This window comes from Eleutherodactylus coqui, chromosome 8, assembly GCF_035609145.1.
Source record: "Eleutherodactylus coqui strain aEleCoq1 chromosome 8, aEleCoq1.hap1, whole genome shotgun sequence".
Lineage (NCBI taxonomy): Eukaryota > Metazoa > Chordata > Amphibia > Anura > Eleutherodactylidae > Eleutherodactylus > Eleutherodactylus coqui.
Window position 1 is genome coordinate 207025919 of NC_089844.1, and position 22834 is coordinate 207048752.

Here is a 22834-nt window from a genome sequence, read left to right on the forward strand (position 1 = left end):
CCGGAGGCAGTTCCCAGTCGCAGCGTAGTGGTCGACCAGATCCAGCAGCTGGTTAGCGTCCCTAGGTCCGCCGGCAGGGCATGGGTACACCGATCCACCACGACCCTATCGACCCTCTGGGCGGGTGTGCAACCGTCCCTCCTCAAGGTTGGATACTCTAGGACAGTGATGGCGAACCTTTTAGAGACCGTGTGCCCAAACTGCAACCCAAAACCCACTTATTTACCGCAAAGTGCCAACTTGTCGGGGCGGGGCTTATCATGACTTAGGATTTTACCCCCGTCGCTCTGAAAAAGACCGGGCCGCTTCTAAATAGAGAGGGTGCAGATTTTAACTGCTTTTTGGATGCGGAGATACTGCAGAATGTCCTCAGCGGAAATTTCTGTGGAAAATTCTGCAGCATTTTCACATCCAAAAAGCAGTCAATATCTGTACACTGTTTATTTTGAAACAGCCCAGCCCATCTCTGCCACATGTAAACATACCCCAGCGGTAATGGTGACCCACCCCCCAGCAGTAATAATAGTGACCCCTCCCCACAGTAATAATAGTGATGCCCCCCAGCAGTGATAATGCCTCTCCTCCCCAGCAGTAATAAGCGCCGCTCTTCTTCTGTGTTATCGCTGGTGCACACTGACGTCAGTGTGCTGCCGAATGTCTCCTCCCCCTGCTCTCGCGGAACCAAGTAGGAGACGACGGGGGAGGAGGATCCCGGCTGCACACTGATGTCAGTGTGCGCCGGGATCAGCGCAGATAGCAGCGCTGATGAGTGCCTGCAGGGGAGCTGCGGCCCCTGCAGGCATTCACTAATGTGGTGAACAGCCGATGGTGATGTATGCCAGCAGGGAGGGCTCTGCGTGCTGCAGGTTCGCCGCCACTACTCTAGGAGGACCTCCGTCAGCCGGTGCACAAGCGCCAACAGCTCCTCCAAAGCTGGGGTCGGCGCTTGCATTGCAACGGCAGGCTTCATGCAAAATACTTCACCAGGTGCTGCGCCACTGCCCTCAGCAGCTGGGATTGCTGCCCGCATCCGAGCACCAATTGTGGTAATGTCCTCCAGGGGAGGGGCGGCAGCGACCCACTGGAGTCCAAAACGGGAGATGAAACCACGGCAAACTTTTACTCTCCAACACAGCAAGCAGTGTCCTTCACCATAGCATTGGCACCACGCAGGGTGCTCCAGTCCACACCAGTATAAAGGCAGTCACCATACCTAGTGTGCCGAGGTTTATCTCCTCAGGCTGTCAGGCCCGGACTTCCTGAAACTGCAGCCTTTTATACTCCAGTAATGAGGTCGGGGCCTACAGCTGCGCTTCCAGAAAACTAGGGTGAAGCGCCAGCCTGTCCAGACTAAAAGCCTGGGAGGGAGGTATACTCCATCCACAACCTCACACTTTGCATGTCTACAAGGGGTTTTCCGATCTTATAAAGGTGATGGCGTATCGCTGCAGTCTGATACTCGGGGCCCTCTTACACAGGACGGCAGTCGGGCGCAGAAGTGCCCAACGATCGTTCCAGCAGTGAGGCGCAATGAGCTCTCAGCAGGGAGGCGGAGCTTCTGGAGATCGCTTCTGGCCACTCGCCCCCAATTACCGTAAACAGACCGTCTTATAATTCTAACCTAAATAGAAGAGGGCGATGGGCTCGCTATGTTTTGGACGTCTTGATACATAATTGGTATAACCTCGGATTACAGGGTGGATCTGGTGACCGTTTAGGTTGGCAGTGGCCCATTTTTCTTTTTTTAGGACCCTGTGGCACAGGTGCACATTTGTGCAGTGGGTGTTGTGTATTTGCGTGCACAAGTGTTTTTTTTTTTTCGTTCCCCCACCCCTCTGTACACAATCACGCTCCCATTCATTGAAATGGGCAATTAGTATAATCAGTTCAGTTCAAAGGCAATGCTCGAGCGAGCATTGCCTTTAGCGAGTATCTCCCAGCTCGAGACAGAAGGTTCGGGTGCCGGCGCGGGGGAGCGGTGAGTCGCGGCTGTCAGCAGGGGGGAGAGGGGGGGGAGAGATCTTCCCTCCGTTCCGCCCCGCTCTCCCCCGCAGCTCCCTGCCCGCTGCCGGCACCCGAACCTGCAGTCTCGAGCTGGGAGATACTCGCTAAAGGCAATGCTCGCTCCAGCAATTGCCTTTAGCGAGTATACTCGCTCATCTATAGTTCTAATGATTGAGCACACCATGCTGTGCAGATACGGGCGCAGGACACGAGCCTCACACATAATACATATATTATCTACAGATTAGTATTTTATGTTGTGGTTTTTTTTTACCATTTATGTCCCCCTTGATGAAATATATGACCTCTGGTTAATTTCACAGTAGCAGCCATAGAAGCCCCAGTTCCAGGGGAAAACTGCTGAGACCCTGCTGTCCTGACAGATGATCACATGATGGCTGCGTCCCAATTGGGGAAACCCTGCTGCTTCCTGCATTCTCTGCATTGCACTCATTTGAGCACCATGCAGCCTGTAAAAGAGAAGGCAGGAGTGGTTAGAATGCAGCTTCTGTCTTCTCCTTTGGGTCCTCGGCTGCAGGAACTTGAATTCCACACCACATATTTACTATCGTCTGGAATGAAAGCCCTGCACTACTGCCATGTCTATAGTGTTTGGTCCTCAATGGGTTAAATGGCATACTTCCCCTTTTATCTACATGAACTCCACTCGGACCACCTGTAGACCGGGCGGCTCCAGAGCCTTGGTTACTCTTAGGATGCCTTCACACTGGGGATAAAATCACAGCATCTCCCATCTTTCTGCCTTTTTGCACTTTTTACATTTCTTTTCCAGCCCGTTTCCCTGTGGAGCCTCCTTGAGATTTCCGTGGGCAGCAGCGATGCCATATGTTGGTTTTTTTTGTTTATTTTTTTGCCTCATGCCAAAATCGCAATTGCCAGTGTGACTGAGCCCTTAGCGTGAAAGCTTTGGGTCAGTTGTTCCAACATGACCTCTGGTGGTCCAGCGTTTCAGGCCAACAGCACCTCATTTCTAATGTTTCAATAAGGACCCCTTGCAGACCACTGCACCGCTGTACTTCACCCTAGTCTTCTACTGTGATAAGCAGGGGTCCGACCTCTGGGACCCCCACTGTTCCTGAGAAAAGTGGCCACAGCTGATTTAGCTCTTCCGAGCAGCGCTCCTGACCTCATCCACTAGAGGCTCCCTGCGTTACAGTCCTGGGTATCATAGCAGGATTGTCAGTTTGCCGGGACGTAAACTTACGCCCTGGAGCGGGAAGGGGTTAAGTAAAAATCAATCCGAAGGAATGTTAGAGAGCGGCGTCAATATATAGTCCAGTGTAGCAGAGATGTGTGCAGTGCGGACGCCGCAGGGGCGGCTGGGAAAGCCACGCCGTACGTTGGCTTGTTACATTCACGAGCTACTGACTCTCTGTATACGGGCGCAGCTCTGTGCGGCCGCTGTATTTGGTCCGTCTTTTAATAATTTTTTACAAAAACTAAGACGCCGTCCGATTTTAAGTTTTTTTTAAGGTTAAGTACAACACATGGATGGGGGTCTGATTTTCTTTTTTGGTTGGTGGGGGGGGGGGGGGGGCTTGTTATATCCACATGGGGATGGATTGCAAAACTAATTAACACAGCGCTGTTAAAGGTTTACCGTGGATGGCAGTGTGACCCCCTGATGACAGGTTCCCTTTAAATCCTGTTGCATTCTGGGTGTTTTGGTTCCGTCTGGTCCTGCTGGTATCCACGCCCTCAGGAGCGCATCCTAGCTCATGATTTGTGGCTTATAGTCAGACATTGACACTTCAAGGGCTCCTTCACACGGACGAGTGAGCGCTCCCCACCATGTGACGACCTCCTCACATCGCTGCAGGGATGGAGGGAATCCCCGCCGCAGCAGAGGAGCTCCCCTATTGCTTTCAGTGGGGCTGCGATGCGAGGTCAGAATATGTTGCACCTCGTGTCCTGCATCGTAACGCACGGTCTTGCATGGTTTTCACTGCCGTGTGAAGGCGGCCACGTGGCGGTGGGCATTGTGTGATAACTAGCGGGAGACGGTTGGGTTTTCATGTTGATCCAATTCCACCGAAACGCTTCTGCAGCACAAACTGAGGACCACGTGGCCCCACAAGCAGCCCGTGTGATCGCCGGGGGGCCGACCACGGTGAGCCCACTGCTCACATAGGACTGGTCATACACTGGCACTAGCCGTTCCGTTCGGTGTCCCAGGGACCGCCGCAGATCTATGGATATGGTTTCAGTACTGCTTCTACTGTAAACCTCGTTAATTTAGGCCGGATCAGGCTTTTTAATGCAATTTTCCTTTTTTCCTACAGTCCCGAAGTCGAGGTTCAAGACTGAACATCATTATCATTGCTGAAGGAGCCATCGATCGGAATGGGGAGCCAATTACTTCAACTTACGTAAAAGAGGTATGTTCTCTAATCCACTTCTCTTACAGCAATGTCAACCATCAAATACAGGCTGAGGCAAAAGTCTGGACACACTCGTTCAACTGATATAATGATGAGAAATTGACTTCAAATGTGTGAAAGTATTAATTGGGAGGGAGGTTGTTGGCGAGGGGGTCATGTGGTGTCAATCTTGGCTAGAATTTCCTCACACACTAGACGTGTCTGTCTGGCCTTCTTTACTTGTTTAGGGGGTTAAGTGAGGGCACAGTTGGTTAATTGTGTCCGTCATCCAGGGTTTATTTTCTTTCATTGGCGGCTCATTTACCGGTGAGTAGTCCTTCCATATTCCCATCTGTGGCACCTCGCTGTTCTCATGGGGCCACCAAGGATTGGACATTATTAAAGGGGTTGTCCCGCGAAACCAAATGGGGTATACACTTCTGTATGGCCATATTAATGCACTTTGTAATATACATCGTGCATTAAATAGGAGCCATACAGAAGTTATTCACTTACCTGCTCCGTTGCTAGCGTCCTCGTCTCCATGGTTCTGTCTAAATTCGCTGGCGGCTTGCTTTTTTAGATGCGCTTGCGCAGTCCGCTCTTCTGCTCTGAGCACGAGCCGCTTCAGTGTGCTCCCCGCTACAGCTCTTCTGCGCATGCGCAGACGAGCTGTCACTGCTCGGGAGCGCGCTGGAGCGGCCATTCTGTACCATCCTCTGTTAGAGGAAGGTGCAGAGCCGCCCAGCTGTCCGGAGAAGCCGCCCAGCTGTCCTGCCGTCCTGGTGTCCTGGTAAGTGATGGGCCGGGGGGGCTGCCACTGCGCCGGGGGGGGGCTGTCGTCGCTGCGCCGGGGGGGGGGGGGGGGGCTGTCGTCGCTGGGCCGGGGGGGGGGGGGGGGGAGGGGTTGTCGCTGGGCCGGGGGGGCTGTCGCTGCGATGGGGGGGGCTGTCGCTAGGCCGGGGGAACTAGCGTTGGGCCGGGGGGGCTGTCGCTGTGATTGGGGGGGGGGGGGGGGCTGCGCCGGTTACCTTCTGCCTGGCGGTGGGTGACTGGTCGGCCGTGTTCACTCTAGGGGTCCGGTCGGCGGCTGCGGGGCGTCTGGTTGCCATGGAGACACAGCTGGTAGCGTCTCGGGAGCGCGCACGTCGGGCTGCAGCGAGCGAAGGGAAAAGAGCCGCGGCCATCTTGGGAAAATTTTTATAAGTTGCTGAAACGCTGGAACGGTAAGTAGAAACCAGCTAGAAAAGTCATTTACAGGGGTAATTAGTAATGTTTGCTTAATTAGGGGGACTGGGCAAAAAAAAAAATTCACTGCTTCCTCGAGACATCTCCTTTTAAGTGCTTGATCTTCTGCCAGCAGACAGCGGGGACAGTCATGGGGACCTCATGTGCAGTTGTGCTGCATCCCATCACAATTCTATTGTTTGACACTACAAAGCCCCAACGATCTTCCTTCTCTGTTATTACATTGGTGAATATTGCGGCCCTTCCCACCCCGTGTGGCTCACATAGCCTTAGAGGGAGCCATCGGAGATGTGCCTGCACCATTAGTATTGTACCAGCCGTGAGGATTACACATAACCCACTAGAATAGGTAATCAAGCAAGTAGTTTGTACGTTTTTTTTGCAATCGTAAGATGTTGGGTCGCCTATTAAGTATTGCCTAATACAGTTCTTTCCTCTCATTCGCCAACAGTTGGTGGTTCAGCGCTTGGGCTTTGATACCAGGGTCACCGTTCTTGGACACGTACAGCGGGGAGGAACGCCCTCTGCTTTTGATCGTATCCTGGTAAATGAAAGCGGTTGGTCCAGGGTTACGGGGTGCTAAAATGTAAAAGGGAATTCCAGTGATCGGTGGTCCGAATGCTGAGACCCCCCAACTGATCCTGAGGATGGGGGACCCTCGTTTCCTGTATAGCACAGTGGAGAATCCCTTCTAGCATATCTGTAGTATAGTGGCAAATGGACCTCTGGTTGCACATGTGCGGAAGCAGCTCCATGCCGCTCAGTGGTGCAGACCTATCACCAAGCAGAACGCTCAGCCTTCTGTCTGCCCCATTGAAATGAATGGAGCCGCTGCCGCACATGTGTGTCACTGCACTACAGAAATGTGAGAGAGGATCCTCCACTGGGAGGACTGAGGTCACATGGATCCCCCATTCTTAGATTGCTGAAATCCCAACCAATCCCATCAGTTTTCACTCAGCCAATAGATGGGTGAAAACTTGTAATTTTACCCACTTACCAGAATACCCTTTAATAAAGGGCTATTTATGTACTTTTTAATATTGATGACCTATCCTCAGCACAGGTCAGTAATGCATGATCGCCGGGGATCTGCCACTCATGATCCCTGCCAATCAGCTGATTGGCAGCACCGCTGTCCCTACACACAGCACAGGGAGCAGTACATGCTGCCCATAGTGCAGCCGCCCAGGGTTAGTATTGCAGGTCAGCACTGGAAGTAGATCATGCTGACCATAGTGCAGAAAATTCAATGGGAGCTGCCCCTTGCAATGCCAGCTTGGGCCACCAGGCCTTGGTAAATGTGATCTCCTTCCTGTGTTGTCTGTAGTGACAGCGGCCCTGGGAATCGGCTGATTGTTGGGCAGTACAAGTGGCAGACTCCACCAATCATCTCTTGATGCCCTACCCTCAAGACATTCCATAAACAGAAACAAATCCCACAAGTCCCAGACAATCCCTTCAATCCCTACTGCCCAATTCTCCTGACAAAGTAAATTTACCTTTATGTGGGGCGACTGGTGCGCCAATTATGGCTGAAAACAGTAATTCTGTGTACAAGCGGCCGCCGACGGAGCGCTGAGCGAGAAATCACTTGTTTGAATCGGATCGCTTGGATTATACTGTGCAACACCATTCTTGTCACCGATAAGCAGATAGGCGGCTTTTGGTAACTTTGGTGCACTGAATTAAAATATGATAGCCCTCTTTGTCCGCCATGTAAGATTTTCCACTTATGGGGAATTACGTAATCCAATTGTGGCTGTACTTTATTTTTGGCCTATACAATTATTCCAGTCGGCTCGCCATTAACCTGCTTAACGAAAGGAATAACCAAAGTGATTGTGCAACTATTCCACAATCATTGTTACACGCCGCGCACCGACTGATCACTAGAAGGGTCGGTTTATGTAACCTATAGGGTATGTCTCCACGTGGTGGAAACACTGCAGATCCTCCACCGCTAAGTGGTCATTACTGAACGGTGTTTACAGGTCGTTGGTCAGACTAAATAAAAGAATCAAAATCGTAAAGCAAAAATACATGTTTGGTATCGCTGCGTCCGTAAAAGTATGATTTTTCCATTGCAGCCACATGTGAGCGCCCCCTTAGTCGTCACAGGGTCTCACAGGCAGCGAATAGTGACAATGTTCTTAATATCCTAGACCACCCATTTAAGAAAAGGTTTCTGTAAGAGTTCTACAACTAATCTGTTCCAACCACCAAGACCTGCAGTCCCTGCCCGCCTCGCCCCTTACCTTGCCAGGTGTGATGTGGGACTCTGGTTGGTACCTCCTGATTCTACAATATGGCCTTTCTTGAGCAATATCACGCACCCCCCTTTAAACATTTTAGTGCTTGAAGAGAACATAAACATTTAACCCATTAATATGCATTTCTATAATCCCCCCAGAGCAGTAAGATGGGCATGGAGGCAGTTATCGCTTTGATGGAAGCGACTCCAGAGACTCCAGCCTGCGTGGTGAGTCTGTCTGGTAACCAGTCTGTGCGGCTGCCATTGATGGAGTGCGTTCAGGTGGTAAGTAACATTTTGTAGCATTGTAGAGCTCTTACACCTTGTGCTTACTTACTTGACAATGTAACGATCAATTCATGTTTTTTTTCCCCCTTCTGCTATGTAGCCTGGTGAAGGTGTTGCTAGGGATGTCTGTATTCACCTCCCTGAGGGTGCCGCAGTTGTGCCTGCTCTGTACCTGCTGGTGCAGCTGCGGACACAGTTGTGTCTATTATGACATTCTATAGTAAATCAGTTTTATTAAAATATAACACTTTTCTAATGTTGTCCTCCTCCTCCCCCCCCCCCCCCCCCGCCCCCTCTTTGTCACCCCATGCTGGTTTTATTACTTTCTGATGAGATATCTACTAGTCGCAGGATCTGTCCTCAGCGGCATTCTGTGAAGAAGCCATACACTGCTGCAGACGACTTCTCCCCTTCTCAGTCCCCACTCCCTGCCGGACCTGATGCGCTGGCCGTGTCACGGTACATCAGTTGGTGACCTATAGTACTGCACACCTGATGCACAAAGCCCCTGACAGAGCAGGTGCTGTGAAAGAGAAGCAGTTCTCTGCTGCAGACGACTTCTCCCGTTCTCAGTCCCCACTCCCTGCCGGACCTGATGCGCTGGCCGTGTCACGGTACATCGGTTGGTGACCTATAGTACCGCACACCTGATGCACAAAGCCCCTGACAGAGCAGGTGCTGTGAAAGAGAAGCAGTTCTCTGCTGCAGACGACTTCTCCTGTTCTCAGTCCCCACTCCCTGCCGGACCTGATGCGCTGGCCGTGTCACGGTACATCAGTTGGTGACCTATAGTGCTGCACACCTGATGCACAAAGCCCCTGACAGAGCAGGTGCTGTGAAAGAGAAGCAGTTCTCTGCTGCAGACGACTTCTCCCGTTCTCAGTGCCTGCTCCCTGCCGGACCTGATCTGCTGCCCATGGCTCAGTGCATCAGTTGGTGACCTACAGTACTGCACACCTGAAGCGCGGAACCCCTGACAGTAGAGCAGGTGCTGTGAAGGGGAGAAGTCCTCTGCAGCATAGAACTGCAAACAGGAAAGGTGAACGCTCTAGGAATATGTCCTGCAGACAAAAGTGGTGGATATAGTGGAGGCCGGGAGCACCAAACTCTGTGAATCCCAATGGATTCTGATGAATTTTCGAGGTGTCAGTTGGTGATGGGGGGGGGGGGGGGATTGGTAAAGGGTCCGGTTAAGTAATTAGCTTGCAAAAGTTCAGTAGGTGTGAGAGGACAGAAAAGCAGGCCACTGGAAATAGAGCTCATTAAAGGGGTTGTCCAGTTATAAACTTCTGATGGCCTATACTGTTTGCCAGGCCTATGCATGGAGTTGATTTCTGCAGTGAATGGAAATGTTGCCTGTAATACCAATCATGGCCACTCAAGTGAGAATGGAGCTGTCTGCTTCCTGCAGAAATCTACTGGTGTAGTGTGCTCATGCACAGAGCCAACAGCTGATCAGTAGGGTCCCAGGAAGCAGACCCCTGCTAATCTACTATTGATGGCCTATCTCCATGATAGGCCTTTGCTGATTTACAACTGGACAGCCCCTGTAAATCAATCAGTTTCCTTGGGGGCAGTTAGTTATTTCTTGTAGTGAATTTGGGCTATTTCAGCATTCCTCTAGGGTTGCCGGCTCTGTAGTTTTCCAGTGGCAAGGGAGAATCCTTTTTGTAACCTGGAAGAGGTGCCAGAACAGAGACTTCAAGGATTGGGCCATATTAACCCCTTAACGACAAATGACGTACCGGTACGTCATGGAGCGTCGGGGTATGTATGAAGAGAGGTTGCGTGGCAACCTCTCTTCATACAGTGCGGGCATCAGCTGTTTATAACAGCTGACATCCGCGGGCAATAGCCGCGAGCGGCCGCGCGGCCGATCGCGGCTATTAACCATTTAAATGCCGCTGTCAATTCTGATAGCGGCATTTAAATCCCCCAAACATCGTTCGGGGGTCCCGCGCGGCCCCCCCGCGGTGAGATCGGGGAAGCCGTGCAGGTGTCATGGCAGCTGAGGGCCTAATGAAAGACCCCAGGGCTGCCTTAACAGATTGCCTATCAAGCCATCCCCGTGGGGTGGCTTCATAGGCTGCCTGTCAAAAAGCAGTATGACGTAATGCTATAGCATTACGTCATACTGCAGGAGCGATCAAAGCATCGCATGTTAAAGTCCCCCAGGGGGACTTCAAAGTAAAGTAAAAGAAAGAATCAATAAAGTTTTTTTTTTTTATTGAAAAAAAAAAAAGTTGTAAAAGTTTAAATCACCCCCCTTTTGCCATATCTATTATTAAAAAATCTAAATAATAAATTAAAAATATGTATTTGATATCGCCGCGTCCGTAAAAGTCCGATCTATCAAAGTACCACATAATTTTTCCCGCACGGTGAATGTCGTCCGAAAAAAAAAAAGAACGCCAGAAATGCACTTTTTTAGTTACCCTGTCTCCCAGAAAAAACGCAATAAAAAGCGATCAAAAAGTCGCATGTATTCCAAAATGGTACTATCAGAAACTACAGGACATCCCGCAAAAAATGAGCCCTTGTTCAACTACGTCGACGGAAAGATAAAAAAGTTATCGCGCGCAAAATGACTGCAGAAAATAATTGAAAAAAATTTTATGTCTTTTAAAAAAAAAGAGTAGTATAGTAAAAAAAAAAAGCTCTACAAGTTTGGTATCGCAGTAATCGTACCGACCCGCAGAATGAAGCTATCATGTCGTTTTTGTTGCCGTTTGTGCGCCGTAGAAACAAGACGCACTAAAAGATGGCAAAATGTCGTTTTTTTTTTCATTTTACTCCACTTAGAATTTCTTTAACGTTTTTCAGTCCATTATATGGTACTTTAAATGGCACCATTGAAAAATACAACTCATCCCGCAAAAAACAACAAGCCCTCCTACAGCGACGGCGATGGATAAATAAAGGAGTTATGATAAAGGGGGGAGGAAAAAACGAAAATGGAAAAAGAAAAATGGCCGTGTCATTAAGGGGTTAAACAGAAGGGAATCGTGACACCAGATACTAAAGTTACACAAACCGGCAGCAGGTACTAAAGGGTGCGACCTGTGAAGAACAGAGGGTACTCTGTGCCAATTGGCGACTCGCTGCCCGATATCGCACTCGGCCAAGTGAAGTTGGCCTAAATATTTAACCCCTTAGTGACCAAGCCTGTTTGCGCCTTAATGACCAGGCCAAATTTTGCAAATCTGACATGTGTCACTTTAACATGGAAAAACACCAGAAAGGTTTTGCGTATCCCAGCGATTCTGACATTGTTTTTTCGCCACATTTTGTACTTCATTTAGGCGGAAAAAAAAGACCGATAGAATGTGTTTATTTATTAAAAGCGCCAAAATTGGGAAAATTTTGAAAAAATCTTAAATATGTGCCAACATAATATAGAAATTTTTGCTAAGATTTATATTTCCACCCGTTTACTTTATTTTGGGCGCACATTTAACCATTTAGGAGACGTACAAATTTCACATTACTTTTTAGCATTTTGAGGAACACTTTGTTTTCCGGCACCGAGCCAAGATTGGAAAGGCTCATGAGTGTCAGAATAATAGATCCCCCCACAAATGACCCCATTTTAAAAACTACACCCCTTAATGTATTCACTGAGGGGGGTCATGAGTATTTTGACCCCACAGTTTTTTTTCAAGAATCAATTCAATTTAGAGGAGAAAAAGTAAAATTTCATATTTTTGCAATTCTATCATTTTAAAGACATATTTTTTTCCTATAGTTTACATGAAAATGAGGATTTACACCCCAAAATGGATACCCCTATTTGTCCCGTGTTCAGAAATATACCCATTGTGGCCCTAATCTTATATCTGAGTCCACAACGGGGCCCAAAACGAGAGGAGTAGTCAGTGTCTTTCAGAACAGAAATTTTGCTTGAAGTCTTTTTAGGCCCCATAGCACACATGTAGAGTTCTTGAGCGCCCAAAACCATAGAAAACCCCCACAAATGACCCCATTTTGAAAACTAGACCCCTTAAGGAATTTATCTAGGGGTGTACTGTGTATTTTGACCCCACAGTTTTTGAATGAATTTAAGCCAAGCAAAAGGAAAAAATTAGGATTTTCGTTTTTTTGGCAATTCTGTCATTTTAAAAACAGCTTTTTTTGTACAGCACACATATGAATGAAGACTTGCACCCCAAAATGGATACCCCTGTTTGTGCTGTTTTCCGAAATATACCCATTGTGGCCCTAATATTATGTCCGCATGCACAACGGGGCCCAAAATGAAAGGAGTAGTCGGTGGCTTTCAGAACATAGATTTTGCTTGAAGTCCTTTTAGGCCCCATTGCACACTTGTAGAGTTCTTGAGCGCCCAAAACCATAGAAAACCCCAACAAATGACCCCATTTTCAAAACTAGACCCCTTAACGCGTTCATCTAGGGGTGTACTGTGTATTTTAACCCTACAAGTTTTGAATAGATCTAAGCAAAGCAGTAAGAAAAAAATATGATTTTCATTTTTTGGGCTATTGCGTCAATTTAAAAACAGTTTTTTTTGTACAGCACATGTATAAATGACGACTTTCACCCAAAAATGGATACCCGTTTGTACCGTGTTCAGAAACATACCCCTTGTGGCCCTAATAGACTTACAGGACACATGGCTAGGCCTATAATGAAAGGAATACCGTTGGATTTCAGGGTACAAGTGAATAAATTCCAGGCCCCATCGCCCACTTATAGAGCCATTGAGCGGCCAAAACTATAAAGAACCCCCACAAATGACCCCATTTTGAAAACTAGACCCCTTAACGAATTCATCTAGGGGTGTACTGTGTATTTTGACCCCACAGTATTTGAATGAATGTAAGCAAAGCAGAAGGAAAAAGTAACGGTTTTCAATTTTTTTGGCAATTTTTTACATTTAATAACTGTTTTTTTGTGCAGCGTACATAGGAATGAAGACGTTCACCCCAAAATGCATACCCCCGTTTGTCCCGAGTTCAGAAACATACCCATTGTGGCCCTCATCTACTTACAGGAAACATGGCAAGGCCTGTAATGCAGGGAGCACCCGTTGGATTTCAGGGCACAACTGAATACATTCCGGGCCCCACTGCTCATTTGTACAGAATAAAAATTGACTCCCTAAAAATCCCCCCCCCCCCCCCCACACACACACACTCCGCACCCTTTTCGGCGTTCCCCAAATCTTAGATAAAAGTAATAATGTGAACTGTGTAGTATTTCCGAAGACAGGGGTAATTACGGAGGCTGGTTGGGATGGGTACATGGGGCAATAAAACCGGGTATCCCCCCTCCTCTCATGCTTTTTGGGGGTATTTCGTGACCTCAGTAGCGGGTATGGGGTGTAAAAAGTGGCGCTCTGAGTCTCTGTAAGCCTGCTGAGGTGCGGCGGTCTCGCACAGAAGGCGCTCAACAAGCTGCTCCTGGAACTGCAGGAAGACGAGCGTTCCCGGGGCTTCTTGTAAATCACGTATTACAGGTAGCGGTCTGAATAACGCCGGGCTCACACGGCTGTAGGTGGACTCCGCTTGTGGAGGCCCGCAGCGGATCCCATCTGTGAGCCGGCCGTGACCCTGCGTACGGCCGCCTATTGTACTGCGCATAACTGCGTACTCACACAGGCGGTCATGCACAGTACCTTTTTTTTGTTTGCATTTCCTGCACCGTTGCTTAGCATGTAGTTGCGTATGGGCTGCGGGTATATCCACGACCACAGAGCACAATGGGCTCAATGTTCGGATATCCGCCGTAAACTACAACCTGCTGCGTTCTCTTTTCTGCGAGTGGATTACGTAATTCCGACCCGCTAATGTGAGCGCAATTGTGTAATCCAATGCGATTGATCTGCGTATTACCGTGGATCAAACGCATGCGGAATCCGTAATTCCTATCCGGTCATGTGAGACCGGCCTAAGGTAGATCGCTACCTTTTATCACGTGACCGGCGACCGCTCAACAAGGTCACTGCTCCAGGCTCTCTGTGACCGTTGGTCACTGGGAGTAAGGAGATTTTACGTTTCCTGGGCTCCCCGCCTCCTGCGCATGTGTCTGGTGTTTTGCCGGCAATCGCATGTGCAGAATCCGGGAAATTTCACGGATGAGGATTGCGTCGGGGTGCAAATACGGAGGCGTCCGGTAAAAAGTTTCATCTCCTCTCACCGATCGCATCAGTGAGGGGAGATGAAACTTCAATTCTCTTTTTAAACTTTTACGTGATCGCCATTATTGGATAACAGTGAACACGTGACCAGGAATCGTTCACCGCGGCCCCCCGTGACATCTCCAGGCTCTTGGCTCGGTTTTGTAGCCAGCAGCAGGGAGATTTTCAATTATCCTGGCAATCCACAGCTTTTGCGCATGCGTCCGCCATTTTGGCGACGGGCGTGTGCGCAGAAGCTGGGGTAAGGTCCGCGGATAAATCTGGGAGCCTTATGTGCGTACTTTCATCCTCCCTTACGGATATGATCTGTGAGGGGAGATGAAACGTACACTTTTTAAACTTTTTAAAACTTTTTTAACTTTTTTTTTTTTTTTTTTTTTTTTTTTTTTTTTTTTTTTACTTTTTCACACTTTTTTTTTAACTTTACATGATCACCACGGTCCCCGGTAACACCTCCTGGTTCCCGGCTACCTTCAGGAGCCGGGAGTCAGGAGGTTTTGAATTTGCCGGGGGCTCCTGGGCTTCTGCGCATGCGCCTGACGTAATCGTCTGGCGCACATGCGCAGAAGGCCGCCGGTGGGTCCGGGAGGACCAGATCTCCGGGGGACACCGCCGACAAGCCAGGTAAGAATTTTCAGCTGCTCTGATGGATCCGATCCATCAGGGCAGCTGAATATCTATCTTTTTTCACTGCTTTATTTACTTTTTTTGCGATCGGCGGCGGCGCTATCATAGTGCTGATCGCAATGCCGGGGGGGGGGGGTCCCCCGGGGGTCCCCCGCAGCCCGGGATGACAGCTCCATGCTGTCGGCTACCTGCGGGCACCGACAGCATGGAGCTCTCACGTCCTGAGCCCACGGGGCTTTATTCTCTGTAGGACGCATGTTTTTACGTCCTCAGAGAATAAAGCCCACTTTGGCAGGACATAAAAACACTATGGGCTGCTCATTAAGGGGTTAAATATTTACTAAATGCTGAGTCAATTCTGTTTTTTTTTAAATTTCCAGACATGTGGGCTGTGCCCCTAGAACATGGCTCAAGCAGTGCACAACATCTATACACTCACGCGCATGCACTCACGCGCATGCACTCACGCGCATGCACGCACGCGCATACACGCACGCGCATACACGCACGCGCATACACGCACGCGCATACACGCACGCGCATACACGCACGCGCATACACGCACGCGCATACACGCACGCGCATGCATGCATGCACACATACATACACACATATACACATACACATGCATGCACATATGCACGCACACATACATACACACATATACACATACACATGCATGCACATATGCACGCACACATACATACACACATATACACATACACATGCATGCACATATGCACGCACACATGCACACAAACACATACGCACATACACACGCATACACACACATAGTAACATAGTATGTTAGGCTGAATGAAGACAATGTCCATCTAGTCCAGCCTGTCTATCCTCCTGTGTTGATCCAGAGGAAGGCAAAAAAAACCCCAAGGCCAGAAGCCAATTAGCCCTTTTGGGGAAAAAATTCCTTCCCGACTCCCTAGTAGCAATCAGACTGTTCCCTGGATCAACCCCTAATAGTTCCTACCTGCCTGTATACCCGGATTAACAATTAACCTAATATTTATATCCTGTAATATCCTTCTTCTCCAGAAAGACATCAAGTCCCCTTTTAAAGTCCTCTATGGATCCTGCCATCACCACTTCCTCCGGTAGAGAGTTCCACAGTCTAACTGCTCTTACAGTAAAGAATCCCTTTCTATGTTGGTGATGAAACCTGCTTTCCTCTAATCGTAGCGGATGTCCTCTTGTTACCGTCGTAGTCCTGGGTGTAAACAGATCGCGGGAGAGATCCTTGTATTGTCCCCTCATGTACTTATACACAGTTATTTGATCACCCCTTAGCCGTCTTTTTTCCAGGGTAAATAATCCCAGTTTTGATGCCTCTCTGGGTATTCCAGTCCCGTCATTCCATGTATTAGTTTAGTTGCCCTTCTTTGAACCCCCTCCAGCACTGTGACATCTTTCCTGAGCACCGGTGACCAGAACTGTACGCAGTATTCCATGTGAGGCCTGACAAGTGCCTTATATAGAGGGAGGATAATGTTCTCGTCCTTCTCCCCCTATACCTCTTTTAATGCACCCCAAGACTTTATTTGCCTTTGCAGCAGCTGACTGGCATTGGTTACTCCAGCTTAGTCTATAGTCCACTAGTACCCCCAGATCCTTTTCCATATCACTTTTCCCTAGCGGTACCCCATTAAGTGAATATTGGTGACATCCGTTTCTCCTGCCCATGTGCATAACCTTACATTTTTCAACATTGAACTTCATTTGCCATTTCCCCCCCCAAGCCCCCGGCTTATCTAGGTCCGTTTGTAGCCGCACATTGTCCTCCGTTGTATTAATTATATTGTAATATTCTGCAAATATTGATATTTTGCTGTGCAGCCCCTCTATCAGGTCATTGATAAATATGTTGAACAGAGTGGGGCCTAATACTGAACCCTGTGGCACCCCACTAGCGACTGTGGCCCAATCAGAGTACGAGCCATTTAATACCTCCCTCTGCTTTCTATCGTTGAGCCAATTTTTTACCCACTTACACACGTTTTCGCCCAGTCCGAGCTGCCTCATTTTGTATATTAGCCTATTATGTGGCACGGTGTCAAAGGCTTTAGAGAAGTCCAGATATACAAGATCAATAGATTCTCCCTGGTCCAGCTTAGAGCTTACTTCATCGTAGAAACTGATCAGATTGGTCTGACATGAGCGACCCTTCATGAATCCATGCTGGTGAGGAGTTATTCCCTTGTTCTCCTTGAGGTACTCATCGATGGCGTCTCTCAGAATCCCCTCGGAAATTTTTCCCGTTACTGAAGTGAGACTTACTGGCCTGTAGTTACCAGGCTCACTTTTGCTCCCTTTTTTGTAAATTGGAACCACGTTAGCAATGCGCCAGTCCAATGGTACTACTCCGGTCTTGATAGTGTCTAGAAATATTAGGTATAGCGGCCTAGCTATCTCGTCACTTAGTTCCTTTAGTATCCTTGGGTGTAATCCATCTGGGCCCGGCGATTTATCAATTTTAGTTTTCTTTAGACGCTTCCGCACCTCCTCCTGCGTTAGGTATGAGATATTTTGTGGGGGGTTCGTTTTATTCCCCTGCATCTCGTGTGGCATTTCCTTTTCTTTGGTGAATACACTTGAGAAGAAACTGTTTAGTAGATTTGCTTTCCCTCCGTCATCATCAATGATTTCTCCTGCATTATTTTTTAAAGGGCCAGCGCTCTCCCTGCAAATCCTTTTGCTGTTAATATAGTTGAAAAATAGTTTCGGGTTGTTTTTGCTCTCTTTGGCGATCCGTCTTTCTGCTTCCTCCTTGGCAGTTTTGATCGTATCTTTGCATATTTTGTTTTTTTCCCTGTATGATTTTAGCGCTTCTTCGCTGCCTTCTTGCTTTAGTAGTTTGAACGCTTTCTTCTTTTCGTTTATTGCCCCTCGTACTGTCTTGTCGAACCACATTCGTTTCCTTTTAGTTGAGTTTCTTTTATTTTTAAAGGGAATGAACTGCTCACATGAGGCGATTAGGATCATTTTAAACTCCTCCCATTTGTCCTCTGTACCGTCATTTTTGAGGATGTTGTCCCAATTAATGTTACTGATAGTTCTAAGCTCATCAAACTTTGCTTTACTAAAGTTTAGTTTCTTTGTCGCTCCCTGATAAGGCTTCCTATTGATTGACATCTGGAAGTTGATTATATTGTGGTCGCTGTTCCCCAAGTGCCCCTCAACCTGCACCCCCTTTATACGTTCCGGTTTATTGGTTAGTACTAGGTCCAGAATGGCCCTCCCTCTTGTTGGTTCCTGCACAAGTTGGTTCAGGTAATTGTCTTTAATTACGCTCAAAAACTTATCACCCCTGTGAGATTTGCAGGTTTCGTTCTCCCATGTTATATCTGGGTAATTAAAGTCCCCCATGATAATTACTTCGTTTCGTTTTGACACCTCTTCTATCTGCCTTAGTAGTAGGTCTTCAGTTTCTTCTGTTGTTTTTGGTGGTCTATAGAAGACCCCTATCGGGATTTTGTTATTTTTTCCTCCCTGTATTTCTACCCACAGAGATTCCACCTGTTCGTCTCCTACCCCTATATCCTCCCGTAGCCTCGGCTTCAAGTTCGATTTGACGTACAGACATACCCCTCCCCCTTTCTGGTTCCTTCGGTCTCTTCTGAAGAGATTGTACCCCTGCAAATTCACCGCCCAATCGCACTTATCATCAAGCCATGTTTCCGTAATTCCGACTATATCATAGTTTTCATCAGTCATTCTTGCTTCAAGCTCGCCCACTTTACCGATCAGACTTCGTGCATTCGTGATCATACAATTTATATCATTTTTTTGTTTTTTAAATTTGTTTTGTTGCTATTCGTACTAATGGCAGATCTATCAGTTCTAACTGTACTAACCCCACCCCCTGCTCGACCCCCATTCCCTTTGCTTGGACCCGGATCGCTAGTTACACTGGCTACCCCACTATTTCTCATTTTGCCCTCCCCCCCAGTCCCTAATTTAAACACTCCTCCAGCCTTCTAGCCATCTTTTCCCCCAGCACAGCTGCACCCTCCCCATTTAGATGCAGCCCGTCCCTACGGTAGAGCCTGTAGCCGACCGCAAAGTCAGCCCAGTTCTCCAGGAACCCAAACCCCTCCTTCTTACACCAACTCCGGAGCCACTTGTTTACCTCCCTAAGGTCCTGCTGCCTTTCTAGTGTGGCTTTAGGTACAGGTAGTATTTCCGAGAAAACTACCCTGGAGGTCCGCGCCCTGAGCTTGGATCCTAAGTCCCTGAAATCATTTTTGAGGGCCCTCCATTGACCTCTAATTTGTTCATTGGTGCCAACGTGCACCATGACCGCTGGATCCTCACCAGCCCCTCCCAGTAATCTGTCAATCCCATCCGCGATGTGTCGAATTCGAGCGCCAGGAAGACAACACACCGTTCGACGATCCCAGTCTTTATAGCTGATTGCCCTCTCTGTCCCCCTAATAATTGAGTCCCCCACCACTAGGACCTGTCTAGCCTGCCCTGCGCTCCCCGTCCCCGTCTCACCGGAGCAGTCATCCCCCTGGCGTTCAGAGGGCGTGTCGTGCTGCAGCGCTGCTGGCTCTGTAATGGCATCCCCCTCATCTGCCAATCTTGCAAACTTGTTGGGTTGTGCCAGTTCAGGACTAGCCTCCATGGTTCTCTTCCCTCCTTCTTTTTGTCACCCAGCTTCTTGCCTGCTCCCCCTGCTCTTCTGTACTACCATCCGCCCCCGCCTCTGCCCCAGCGAGTGCCTGCTCAGTGAGCACCAGACTCCTTTCCATGATGTCAATGGCTCTCAGTGTTGCCAGTTGCCCATTTAGATCCAGGATTTGGGCTTCTAAATGTGCGACGTGCATGCATGTTGCGCAACAGTATTCCCCCTCGATCGGCTGACCGCATACATTGCACAAGTAGCACACTGGATGACATTGCCAGACATGGAGCTCATCCTAATGGGGATCTACAATTTACTTGTGGAAGTAGTGAAGATAGACTTGTTCACACTCCGCTCACACGCTGCCGCCTCCGCTCACACGCTGCCGCCTCCGCTCACCCGCTGCTGCCTCCGCTCACCCGCTGCTGCCTCCGCTCACCCGCTGCTGCCTCCGCTCACCCGCTGCTGCCTCCGCTCACCCGCTGCTGCCTCCGCTCACCCGCTGCTGCCTCTGTACAACCTCTCACACGCTGCCACTCTCGCGCAACCACTTACCCGCTGACACTTATGTGCAACCGGTCACACATTTTTTTTTTTTTTTCCCTGTCTCACACACACACACACACACACACACACACACACACACACACAACTAACCAGATACACAGAAGACACACACTTAGCTCACAATCACACACAGAAGATACTTATCGGCTCCTCCGCTCCTCCTGGTGACGTCACCCGCTGTCCGGGTGGCCGCTCACTCTCCCCTCCTGTCTCAGCTGCTCTGTTCTGGTCCCCTCCGCTGCTGCTGGCGCTGGACTCCTGGTGGCCTCTTGGCGCCGGTCTCGCCTTACTGCCCCTGCACCTGCTTCCGCGCCGGTATCGGCTGCTGCGCTGCTCCGATGTCCCCTTCGGCCCCCCCACTCGTGCCTCTGTCTTGGCGCGCTGCTCCTGGCGTCTGACGTCACTCCCGGCTTCCACCCCACACATACGCGCACACATACACACGCACCCATATACGCACACGCACCCGCACATACGCACCCGCACATACGCACCCGCACATACGCACCCGCACCACCCGCACATACGCACCCGCACATACGCACCCGCACATACGCACCCGCACATACGCACCCGCACATACGCACCCGCACATACGCACCCGCACATACGCACCCGCACATACGCACCCGCACATACGCACACATATACACAAACACATACGCACACATATACACAAACACATACGCACACATATACACAAACACATACATAGACATATACACAAACACATACATAGACATATACACAAACACACACATACATATACACACATACATGCGCACGCACGCATACACACACATACACACATACATACATACATACATACATATACACACATACATGCGCACACACACACACACACACACACGTATATGCGCGCACACATACACACACATACTCATGCGCACACACACACGCACGCACTCATACGCACATACTCATACGCACGCACTCATACGCACGCACTCACACGCACTCGCATGCACGCACTCATACGCACGCACATATACGCACGCACGCACACATACGCACGCACGCACACATACGCACGCACGCACACGTACGCACGCACGCACACGTACGCACGCACGCACACGTGCACACGTACGCACGCACACATACGCACGCACGCACACGCACGCACACATACGCACGCACGCACACATACGCACGCACATACGCACGCACGCACACATACGCACGCACGCGCACGCACACGCACGCATACGCACGCACGCACGCATACGCACGCACGCATACGCACGCACGCATACGCACGCACGCATACGCACGCACGCATACGCACGCACGCATACGCACGCACACATACGCACGCACGCACACATACGCACGCACGCACACATACGCACGCACGCACACATACGCACGCACGCACGCACACATACGCACGCACGCACACATACGCACGCACGCACACATACGCACGCACACACACATACGCACGCACACACACATACGCACACACACACACACACATACACGCACACGCATACGCACACGCATACACACACGCATACACACACGCACACGCATACACACACGCATACGCATACACACACACACACATATACACACCCTACTGGTCAAACGTTTTAGAACACCAATTTTTCCAGTTCTTATTGATATTTATAGTTTAATGTGTAAAATGTACTTTGAAATGAAAGCAGAGAACAAGCTAAGATGAATGATAATGGAGTAACTTCTTGTTTAATCTGGGTCTTTGACCCTTCCCAGTCGCCCCTCCAGCTGATATGGGAGCTCCACACCATCCAGGCATTCTTTCTACAATTGCACTCATATTGTTGCAGAAGTTCCCACAAATGTGCTGCACTTGGAGGTCTCATTCCTTTCACCCTTCTGTCCAGTTCATCCCAAGGAGGCTCAGTGGGGCTTAAGTCTGGAGCTGCAGGCCGTTCCGTTCTTTGTGGCCTGCCGGCTGCTTCTCGTCTTAAGTAGTTTAAGGTTTTTTTCATATATTTATACATGATAGTGTATAAAAAAAGAAAAAACCACCAAACCGCGTACAATTACATAAAATATTCACTGCGGGGATGAAGGGAGTCCCCGCTGCGACTGTCACAGCTGCAGCAGAGCATCGCAGAGTTCTCCCACTGCTGCCCCCGGCCCCATTAAAAACCATGGGGGATCTCGCGGAAAGTAGAACATGCCGCGATTTGTTTCCTGCATCATATCGCAACATGGTGCCATGCAGAAAACCATCACTAATGTCAACGACCCCATTCAAAACAATGGGCTTCACATTCGTGGGTCTCGCAACGCACAAATCTCTCCAGTGTGAAGGCAGCCTAGGAAGATTTGAGGTGTAATAAAACTTTTGAGCGGGGGTGCAGAAGTCCCTTCTTTGGCATCTTGAATTATTTTGTAGATGTGCATCAGGGAAACCTTGAATCCCTTCAAGCGATTGCAGTTAATTAAGAAACCCACAAGAAGCGGAGATCAGAGATGGGTGTTTGCTGTGAGGGGAATTTTGGATGTAAAAGAGGAATTATGGAAACTGATGGTTTGCTTGGCCCCCCACCTAGCCTGAGATCAGGGGACCCATACCCGCTCCCCTCATCCACAGTGACCTGAGATGGAATGGAGTGCTGATCACACTTTCAATGGAAGGGAAATGCTGGATG

General features: G+C 49.2%; 1 protein-coding gene across 2 annotated transcripts in view; it reads left to right on the plus strand.

Moving 5' to 3' along the window:
• The window catches only part of PFKL (phosphofructokinase, liver type), a 115758-nt gene that overhangs the window by 47221 nt on the left and 45703 nt on the right, over positions 1-22834 (plus strand). For both annotated transcript variants that reach the window (XR_010786465.1, XM_066577269.1), the window contains exons 8-10: positions 4308-4403; positions 6085-6177; positions 8047-8172. Coding sequence is in view for 1 of the 2 variants with exons in the window: in XM_066577269.1 (XP_066433366.1) it covers positions 4308-4403; positions 6085-6177; positions 8047-8172 (315 nt within the window). In the remaining variant the exon portion in view is untranslated. The remainder of the gene's footprint in view (positions 1-4307; positions 4404-6084; positions 6178-8046; positions 8173-22834) is intronic.